Here is a 10,649-nt window from a genome sequence, read left to right as displayed (position 1 = left end):
ATATATATATGTGTGTGTGTGTGTGTGTGTGTGTGTGTGTGTGTGTGTGTGTGTGTGTGTGTGTGTGTGTATGTGTGTGTGTGTGTGTGTGTGTGTGTGTGTGTGTGTGTGTGTGTGTGTGTGTGTGTGTGTGTGTGTGTGTGTGTGTGTGTGTGTGTGTGTACTCACCTAATTGTGCTTGCGGGGGTTGAGCTCTGGCTCTTTGGTCCCGCCTCTCAACCGTCAATCAACTGGTGTACAGATTCCTGAGCCTACTGGGCTCTATCATATCTATATTTGAAACTGTGTATGGAGTCAGCCTCCACCACATCACTTCCTAATGCATTCCATTTACTAACTACTCTGACACTGAAAAAGTTCTTTCTAACGTCTCTGTGGCTCATTTGGGTACTCAGCTTCCACCTGTGTCCCCTTGTTCGCGTCCCACCAGTGTTGAATAGTTCATCCTTGTTTACCCGGTCGATTCCCCTGAGGATTTTGTAGGTTGTGATCATGTCCCCCCTTACTCTTCTGTCTTCCAGTGTCGTGAGGTGCATTTCCCGCAGCCTTTCCTCATAACTCATGCCTCTTAGTTCTGGGACTAGTCTAGTAGCATACCTTTGGACTTTTTCCAGCTTCGTCTTGTGCTTGACAAGGTACGGGCTCCATGCTGGGGCCGCATACTCCAGGATTGGTCTTACATATGTGGTGTACAAGATTCTGAATGATTCCTTACACAGGTTCCTGAACGCCGTTCTGATGTTAGCCAGCCTCGCATATGCCGCAGACGTTATTCTCTTTATGTGGGCTTCAGGAGACAGGTTTGGTGTGATATCAACTCCTAGATCTTTCTCTCTGTCTGTTTCATTAAGTACTTCATCTCCTATTCTGTATCCTGTGCCTGGCCTCCTGTTTCCACTGCCTAGTTTCATTACTTTGCATTTACTCGGGTTGAACTTCAACAGCCATTTGTTGGACCATTCACTCAGTCTATCCAGGTCATCTTGTAGCCTCCTACTATCATCCTCTGTTTCAATCCTCCTCATAATTTTTGCATCGTCGGCAAACATTGAGAGGAACGAATCTATACCCTCTGGGAGATCATTTACATATACCAGAAACAGTATAGGTCCAAGGACTGACCCCTGCGGGACTCCACTTGTGACGTCTCGCCAATCTGAGGCCTCACCCCTCACACAGACTCGTTGTCTCGTGTTGCTTAGGTATTCCTCTATCCACCGGAGTACCTTCCCTCTCACTCCAGCCTGCATCTCCAACTTTCGCACTAGCCTCTTGTGTGGTACTGTATCAAAGGCTTTCTGACAATCCAAAAATATGCAGTCTGCCCACCCTTCTCTTTCTTGCCTTATTTTTGTTGCCTGGTCGTAGAATTCAAGTAACCCTGTGAGGCAGGACCTGCCTCACTGTGTGTGTGTGTGTGTGTGTATGTGTGTGTGTGTGTGTGTGTGTGTGTGTGTGTGTGTGTGTGTGTGTGTGTGTGTGTGTGTGTGTATGTGTGTGTGTGTGTGTTTGTGTGTGTGTGTGTGTGTGTGTGTGTGTGTGTAAGGTAATTTGGTGGAAGTTTCGGAATCGCTTTATCTCTGTCTATCCTGTTTTTATGGGTTGTGAGTATTAACGCACGGACTGAATTTCTCAATATGCAAATTGCATCGTACTGTGAAAAGTACCGACTAATAAACATTCTTGTTTTCTATGCAGCGCTTGGTTAGGTTAGGTGGGTTGCTTAGGTTTCGTTGTTTCTGGCAAGGTTAGCATTTCGAAATTTGTACGTTGCAGGAAATCACGTGGACGGCCAGGAATAGAGAGAGCCTTATTCCGGCTGCTTTCATGATGGACTGGCTCTACCGCAAGATACATCAAGTCTCGGAGTAACTACCGGCGAGATCTAAGGAGGTTGTTGTTGCTTGCCTCCCGCATGGAGCAGAGTGCATCACTTCTGGTAAAAGGTTTCTTGATCTCTAACCCAGAACAAGACAATTACAGAAGCTGTAAAGGATGCAGGACGCCGAGAGGAGGAGTGGAAGGCTCCGTAGGCTTTCCCTAGTTGTGCTGTTAGAGCTTTTGTACTGCGGCTTCTGAACACTTGTGTTGGGGCCTGTGTAGACTTGTGTTGGGGCCTGTGTAGAATTGTGTTGGGGCCTGTGTAGACTTGTGTTGGGGCCTGTGTAGACTTGTGTTGGAGCCTGTGTAGACTTGTGTTGGGGCCAGTGTAGACTTGTGTTGGGGCCTGTGTAGACTTGTGTTGGGGCCAGTGAAGACTTGTGTTGGGGCCTGTGTAGACTTGTGTTGGGGCCTGTGTAGAATTGTGTTGGGGCCTGTGTAGACTTGTGTTGGGGCCTGTGTAGAATTGTGTTGGGGCCTGTGTAGACTTGTGTTGGGGCCTGTGTAGACTTGTGTTGGAGCCTGTGTAGACTTGTGTTGGGGCCAGTGTAGACTTGTGTTGGGGCCTGTGTAGACTTGTGTTGGGGCCAGTGAAGACTTGTGTTGGGGCCTGTGTAGACTTGTGTTGGGGCCTGTGTAGACTTGTGTTGGGGCCTGTGTAGACTTGTGTTGGGGCCTGTGTAGACTTGTGTTGGGGCCTGTGTAGACTTGTGTTGGGGCCAGTGAAGACTTGTGTTGGGGCCTGTGTAGACTTGTGTTGGGGCCTGTGTAGACTTGTGTTGGGGCCTGTGTAGACTTGTGTTGCGACCTGTGTAGACTTCTGTTGGGGCCAGTGAAGACTTGTGTTGGGGCCTGTGTAGACTTGTGTTGGGGCCTGTGAAGACTTGTGTTGGGGCCTGTGTAGACTTGTGTTGGGGCCTGTGTAGACTTGTGTTGCGACCTGTGTAGACTTGTGTTGGGGCCAGTGAAGACTTGTGTTGGGGCCTGTGTAGACTTGTGTTGCGACCTGTGAACACTTGTGTTGGGGCCTGTGAAGACTTGTGTTGGGGCCTGTGTAGACTTGTGTTGGGGCCTGTGTAGACTTGTGTTGCGACCTGTGTAGACTTGTGTTGGGGCCAGTGAAGACTTGTGTTGGGGCCTGTGTAGACTTGTGTTGCGACCTGTGAAGACTTGTGTTGGGGCCTGTGTAGACTTGTGTTGCGACCTGTGAAGACTTGTGTTGGGGCCTGTGCAGACTTGTGTTGCGACCTTATGTTGCCACCAATTAAAGATATCATATGTGTGTGTGTGTGTGTGTTTGTCTATGAAATTCTCTACATTTTAAAGAAAATCAGTGTTATTAATTCTGTCTAAATTTTTGGCTGTTATTTCTTTTTTTACGAGATTGTAAATTTTTTACTTATACCATAAGATGTTTATTTTTGTTAAGAAGCGACCAGGAGACGAACAGGTGTTTGAGAGCAGGGAACAGGAGTGTCGGTGGTGCATTTATAACAACCCATCCTCCTCTTTAGATAGTTCTCTTTGTCACTGTAGATCATCGTACATTTATTGACGTAATAGATAATTAGATAGTAGACATTCATACTATTCACTTTATAGAGTACGGAAAAATTAAAGCTAAAAATCAAACTTGAATTTTTCTAGGCCTAGAATAGCACATACATATACTATATTACGCCCTAGACAGCATGAATTAGTCATAGGATGATGTGGTTAGGTCAGGTTAGGTTTTATTAGCAACATGAACAGGATAAACTACCCAGCGGGTTTTCTTCCTATTGGGGAGTGTTGTACATGCTGCTATGGCGGTGTGTCTGCTCACAAGATGAGTGGCGCTGCCCAATAAACTCGCCCCTCGGGGCAAAATTAAACAAAAATCAATACGAAAGTTTTCCGCTTTTACAAATTCAACAGTACAACATCCTATTTTCTAATTGACCATTACGTCAATATATGTACGACGGTCGACATCGTTACTATAAGTACTATCTAAACAGGAGGATGGGGCTGAGTCACACAGGCCTTTAAGCCGGAAGAACCAATACACAGAGAACCGGAAGTATCTTTGATTGGAGGATTTAAAGAAGAAGAATAATACTTAGTCAGATTCCGTTAATATCTACAACGTTTTTGTATATAGGAAACGTTTGCAATTATGGCACACCTGTTGTTACAGATAAATGAACGTCCGATGTCTTGACATCCTAATCAGAGAACATTCAGTAATTAAAGGAAAAATATGGAAGAATTAACATTTTTGAATACATCTTTGGAAGCAAGAGCAGTTCTTTGACATATCTTCATATAAATAGTAAATATAAATATTGACATATAATCAATTATAATGAGAAAGCAATAAGCTGGAATGAACATTGGATGAATATAACATCCAGCTATAAGACTGGAACATTGCACTTGGGGGAAATATTAGGCCAAGGTGCTGAGGAATGAAGACGATGGGAAGGAACAATGTCTAACCACCTGATTCCACCATCTGGGAGTCGAACGCAGACCTGCAAGAAACGAGATCTCTTTATAATAATGCTTGTCTCAGGAAATATGTATAAATATACAAATACTCTAACAGTTGTAAGCGAATTGAAACATTAATCTGAATAATATATTTTAAAAAATGTGCAGTAATAAGCTAATTAAATCTTTAAAAATGAATTCATGAAAATATTTCATCAGCAACTTTTTTTTTATTAACAACATTAAAACTCTTATGAAAATTTCAGTCATTTTCATTTATGTTTTATTTAAAATTAAGAAAAGGATAGAAAATAAATCTTACGTGTAGGAGATAGTGAACGGGTGAGTGCTGGATGTAGGTAAGATAACAAGAAAGCATAAAAGACTTTGTACAAATCCTATTCCAACTCCCAGGTACATATGATACGATCATGGGATTTTTGATTCTAAGAATACTTGCATTCTCGATCATGTATTAAGCCCCAATAAAGTAGAGGTTTGGAGGAGTACAGTGGTATACTTAACTAGAATTTGGCTGCAATGGCGCCTAGCTATGTTGGTCGGTAAACGTCTTACGTTTACTAAGGTCAGGGTTCGACTCTCACCCAGGACGAAAACGCTAGTGAACCAGCATGTGAACAGGTATTGGGGAGTTAGGCAACTGTTGTGGGTAGCATCCTGGGGGAAGGCCAGTCGATGGGCTTGGATCACCACGGACAAAATAAAAGGCTTCCTGTCATGTGTAAAAGGGAAGCTAATCAATGCACGTTTTCATTGATTATTAAAACACGACGCGAAACAATAATATAAATATTATACGCAAAATACCTGAAATCCAAGAAAGTTATTTGTGTTTTTTGAATTGTGTATATATTATGTATGACCTCACCAGCAGACAAATGATCATACAGATACACTGGCACTACCGCAGCTGACCTGTGTATGTTCACTTTTAATATACACAAACTATTTTGAGTTAAATGGCATATTAAGGAATATTTCTGTATCAAAGAAAGTTTGTACATAATCTTTCGGAAGTCGAGTAATGTCTTAAGTAACATTCTACGCAGCGTCAAGGGTGTCAAGTAACATTCTACTAAGCATCTCGGCACTCAAGTAGCATTCTATGCAACATCTTGGAACCCCACTAAGTAACTTGCTACTTAACAATGATATCAGTAGCGTTCTCACTAGAATAAGGTCCTAAACGAACTCCAAACATCAGACCCACGACGTTCATAAAGCCATTGAACAGTTATACCCAAATAACAGTCGATTGTAAAGTGTTTCGCGCAACGGATGGCGAGCAGTGAATAGCATAATCTACGCAAATGAAAACAAATCCAGGACAGATAATAGTACAGGGAGCAAGGAGAAGGTCTTCTGGCAGAAAATGTCACGAACTTTAACATATTTGGGAATGATCATTGTATTTTTCTTGAATTGAATTCAATGGACATTTATGTAGAAGGCGGGAACTATTCGCTATTGAATTTCGACGTTATGTGCCGCGGGCTATCGTGTCTCAGAATCAGATATACCAATAACAATTTTTTTCAATTTCAAATATTCACAAAACGGTGTGAATGTGTGCCGGAACTGTAGCTGATAGTGAGAGAGAGCATCAGCACGTACAGTGAGAGCTGATTTGGAAACATGTCACATTCAAACGGTATTCAAACTATCTCATCTGTTTTACTGGTCATACTCTTTACAAACATAAATTCCATTTGAGCCCAAAATGCCAAAAATTGCACATTATCTAAAAATAAGATGTTTTATCCACGTATAAAATTTTAATGTTCAGAAATAACAGTTAGGAAAACACATCAAAAGTAAGTAACAGATCTCATTTAAGCACTTTGCCAAACTTTCTATTTTTATGGGCGACGTTTTCGACACTTTATATAACGGTTTAGTCTTTAGCAACATATCTGTCATCCATACAGACCAATCTTTAACGCTCTAAAATTTATTTTAGCACCATATAGAGTGAGGCAATTATGCCTATAAAATATTCAACCGTATTTTAAAAATAACATAGATATAAACAAATTGAATGGTAGCAGCAATAGGATCCTGTGAGGCGAGCACCTGTAGGTATAAAAGTGGCTGGTGAAAAAATATCCAAATAACTTCTGCTACTATTATGCAGACTAAGTTTGGTCCCAAATTAGTCAGGCTAAGCAGTAATTGCATGGTGATATGCGTCATCATAGGTGAATTGAATTTCACTCCCCCGTGATATTTCAGAATTCCTCTAAAATCCATGGAACTAAGCAGTATGTTTTTCAGCATGTAAAAGGCTTTGAATTAATGCACATTTCAGCAAAGAGAGAATTTTAAATATTAACACATGGGCTTTGTATAATTTGCTCTTAATTAGAATATTTCTACAGCTGAGAATGATAATGTTTGTCAAAAATAAATTAAACATTAAATGTATATAACATGTTCCAACAAGGTGAAATACAAATCAATGCAAGCGATTACACGCAGGATACACTACACACACACACACACACACACACACACACACACACACACACACACACACACACACACACACATATATATATATATATATATATATATATATATATATGTCGTACCTAGTACCTATATATATATATATATATATATATATATATATATATATGTCGTACCTAGTAGCCAGAACGCACTTATCAGCCTAATATGCAAGGCCCGATTTGCCTAATAAGCTAAGTTTTCATGAATTAATGTTTTTTCGACAACCTAACCTACCTAACCTAACCTAACCTAACTTTTTCGGCTACCTAACCGAACCTAACCTATGGAGATAGATTAGGTTAGGTTAGGTAGGGTTGGTTAGGTTTGGTCATATATCTACGTTAATTTTAACGCAAATAAAAAAAAATTGATCTCATACATAATGAAATGGGTAGGTTTATCATTTCATAAGAAAAAAATTTGAGAAAATATATTAATTCATGAAAACTTGGCTTATTAGGCAAATCTGGCCTTGCATAGTACGCTTAGAAGTGCGTTCTGGCTACTAGATACGACATATATATATATATATATATATATATATTAAGAGATCTAGAACGTTGTTAGAGGTTCGTGCCGATAGTCTCTGAGACTCTGGGCGCCTGGGGTAAATGTGCACTCAAGTTTTTAAAGGAGGTTGGTGAGGAACTCATTGGGAAAACTAAAGACCCACGAGCAGCCAGTTTCCTGTTCCAGCGCCTCAGTGTCGCAGTTCAGAGGGGAAATGCGTGCTGTATCCTGGGTACGCACCCAACCTCCTAGGAGCTGGACGAGGTCTTCGAACACTGATTGTTTAATTGTTATATATTTGTGTGTGTGTGTGTGTTCTCTGTAAACTGTAGCATTGCAATAAAATAAAACTAAATAAAACAAAACATACAAAAAATAATAGGGGTGGTAGGAGAAGAAAAAAATAAATTATTCAGTGAGAATCCACAAGATCTTCTCTGAATGCTCTTTGTTTTCTTCTTCGAGGATGTGGGTCCCTGCAATTGCACCAGAGGTGGTACCCCTAATATATATATATATATATATATATATATATATATATATATATATATACATATATATATATATATATATATATATATATATATATATATATATATATATATATATATGCATATATACGTCAGTAGTCTCTGTTTAGTAGATCTTAGCATTATCAGTTGCAGAGGGAAACTGACTGAAAATAAAATAGCAGTAAATACAGCAATATTCACTCCATGAAGATGTTCTGGTGAAGAGGTGACTAAACTGTCGAGAGTCCAGGCTCACAACCCCTCATCTCTTCTCCTCTTAGCACATCCACATCGCTTTAACTTTGTTGAATTTATATTGGTTTTCTCTTCATTTCCTGCCTTTGATGATGCTAAGTGGGATTGAGGGGAACACGCCAGGTCAGTATAGGTGTAAAATGAACAGTAGCAGCATATTTTTAAACTTTCTCTTTGCCATCGAGTAATCTACTTAATGTAGGGAAGATTCGTGCCTGAAACATTGCGACTAAATATATAAAATATTTCAATATTAAATATATCAAATGGTGTAGGTTAGGTTGACACAAAATGTATATTGAAACACAATTCTTGCAAGTAAATGTGAGAACTCTGAACGAGCCTCCCACCGTCTCAGACATACGGTATATACATCACAACTTTTCACTTGCTTACAAATTTCTCGCTCGTTAGTAACTTTCAAAACCCATCCTAAACTCTGATGTATTATAGCAACTTCCGGTGTTCTTCAAAACTTGGAGAAAGCCTATTACGTAAAATTTTTATTAATACTGAGCACTTTTGTCTAACGCAAAACAAAAAGATTATAGAGGTTTTCCACGCTTCGTTCTTTAGCTGTAAACAGCCCCTGTGGCCTCGAGGGATTTGTAAGAAATTTACTTTAACGGCTAAGTTTTCTTTATTTTATTTTTTTGAAAACGCAATGAAGACCTCTGGAAACAATAATTAATTGCAATACAGCGTTTTAAAACATGTAATAAGATATTATTTATTGAATTAATAATAGAAAAATCTTTCAGTTCAAAAGGATTCCTGCACACATACAGTCGCGCGCGCGCACTCACTCACACAACACACACTCAGCTCGCGAAGGGTCCTCGCGGCTGAGTGGACAGCGCTCTGGATTCGTAGTCCTAAGGGCCGGGGATCGATCCCCAGCAGAGGGGGGAAACAGATGGGCTACGTTTCTTTCACCATAGTGCCACTAATCACACACATACACACACACACACACACACACACACACACACACACACACACACACACACACACACACACACACACACACACACACACACACACACACACACACACACACACACACACACACACACACACACACAAACACACACACACACACACACACACACAGGGCCCACAGGGGCCTCGTAGCCTGGTGGATAGCGCGCAGGATTCGTAATTCTGTGGCGCGGGTTCGATTCCCGCACGAGGCAGAAACAAATGGGCAAAGTTTCTTTCACCCTAAGTGCCCCTGTTACCTAGCAGTAAATAGGTACCTGGGAGTTAGTCAGCTGTCACGGGCTGCTTCCTGGGGGGTGTGTGTGTGTGGTGTGGGAAAAAAAAAAAAAAAAAAAAAGTAGTTAGTAAACAGTTGATTGACAGTTGAGAGGCGGGCCCAAAGAGCAAAGCTCAACCCCCGCAAAACACAACTAGTAAACACACACACACACACACACACACAAAAACACACACACACACACACACACACACACACACACACACACACACACACACACACACACACACACACACACACACACACACATAGGTGTGCAGAAAACAGTGAAATAATCCTGTAGGTTGAGTGTTCTTTTGTAGAGTGGTGGAGGCAGGCGAGGCCCGCCTGCCTCTCCTCAAGGGTGCTACAGTCTGCCTCTGGTCCTCCTCTTCCACTTGAGTGTGACCCTCACCTCCGAGCCTAGACTAGAGTGTGAACTCTTGCCGCCTCGCCTCCACTGCCTCAGTACACCTCGTCTGGGAACAAGAAGAGTATAGCTACCTTAGTGTTCCTCTTACGGGCTCATGGGCACCGACCTTGTCGTAGTCAATGCAACTATGCTCTATCCAATTGATTTTGTTTAACATTTATATGTTTATCACAGCTAGTCCTACAAGAAATATAGTACTTTCAGTAAGTATTAATCCACAAAGTACCAAAATGTAGTGTTAGATCACAAAAAAGTTCACATTGGTTTTTAACATAATAACCCGAAAGGCATCCTCTTAAAATACGAAATGAAACTCCAGAACCTAACCTAACCTAACATATCCTAGCAATCATAGTCCTAAAACACGCTATTTTAGTACTTAAATACTACATATATATGTGATATCTTGCAATAAGAAAGTTTAAATTTGGTTTTAGCTCTCTTCTCAGACTCCATAAAATTAAAAGTAAAAAATGTGAACTTTTTCGTTGTCCAACTCTACATATTGGTACTTATGATCAGATAGTTACAGTCAGTACTTAAAGTAATATCTGTTTTATTTTTGCCTTCTATATTTCTTTAAATGTATAGTCACCACTGACTCGCTATGGTCTTTGTTAAATGTATTATTAATGAGCTGTATATATATATATATATATATATATATATATATATATATATATATATATATATATATATATATATATATATATATATATATATATATATATATTATTAAATATGACCGAAAAAGTAAGATTAATAATTCTAACACGAATTTTCTCAATCTTTC

At 40.2% G+C, this 10,649-nt stretch overlaps 1 protein-coding gene across 1 annotated transcript; it reads right to left on the bottom strand.

Moving 5' to 3' along the window:
- Positions 1-1,958: 1,958 nt before the first annotated feature.
- Positions 1,959-3,158, bottom strand: LOC138367823 (uncharacterized). The gene has a single exon (XM_069329800.1). The coding sequence runs from the start codon at positions 3,156-3,158 to the stop codon at positions 1,959-1,961; it is 1,200 nt and encodes a 399-aa protein (XP_069185901.1).
- Positions 3,159-10,649: the final 7,491 nt, after the last annotated feature.

Source organism: Procambarus clarkii, chromosome 23 (assembly GCF_040958095.1).
Source record: "Procambarus clarkii isolate CNS0578487 chromosome 23, FALCON_Pclarkii_2.0, whole genome shotgun sequence".
In the NCBI taxonomy this organism is placed as follows: domain Eukaryota; kingdom Metazoa; phylum Arthropoda; class Malacostraca; order Decapoda; family Cambaridae; genus Procambarus; species Procambarus clarkii.
Note: the sequence above shows the minus strand (reverse complement) of the source record. Positions and strands in the feature narration are given on the sequence as shown.

What these genes read in the sequence shown, in the direction of transcription:
- LOC138367823 (XM_069329800.1), bottom strand. Translation starts at nt 3,158, where the DNA reads ATGATATCTTTAATTGGTGGCAACATAAGGTCGCAACACAAGTCTGCA.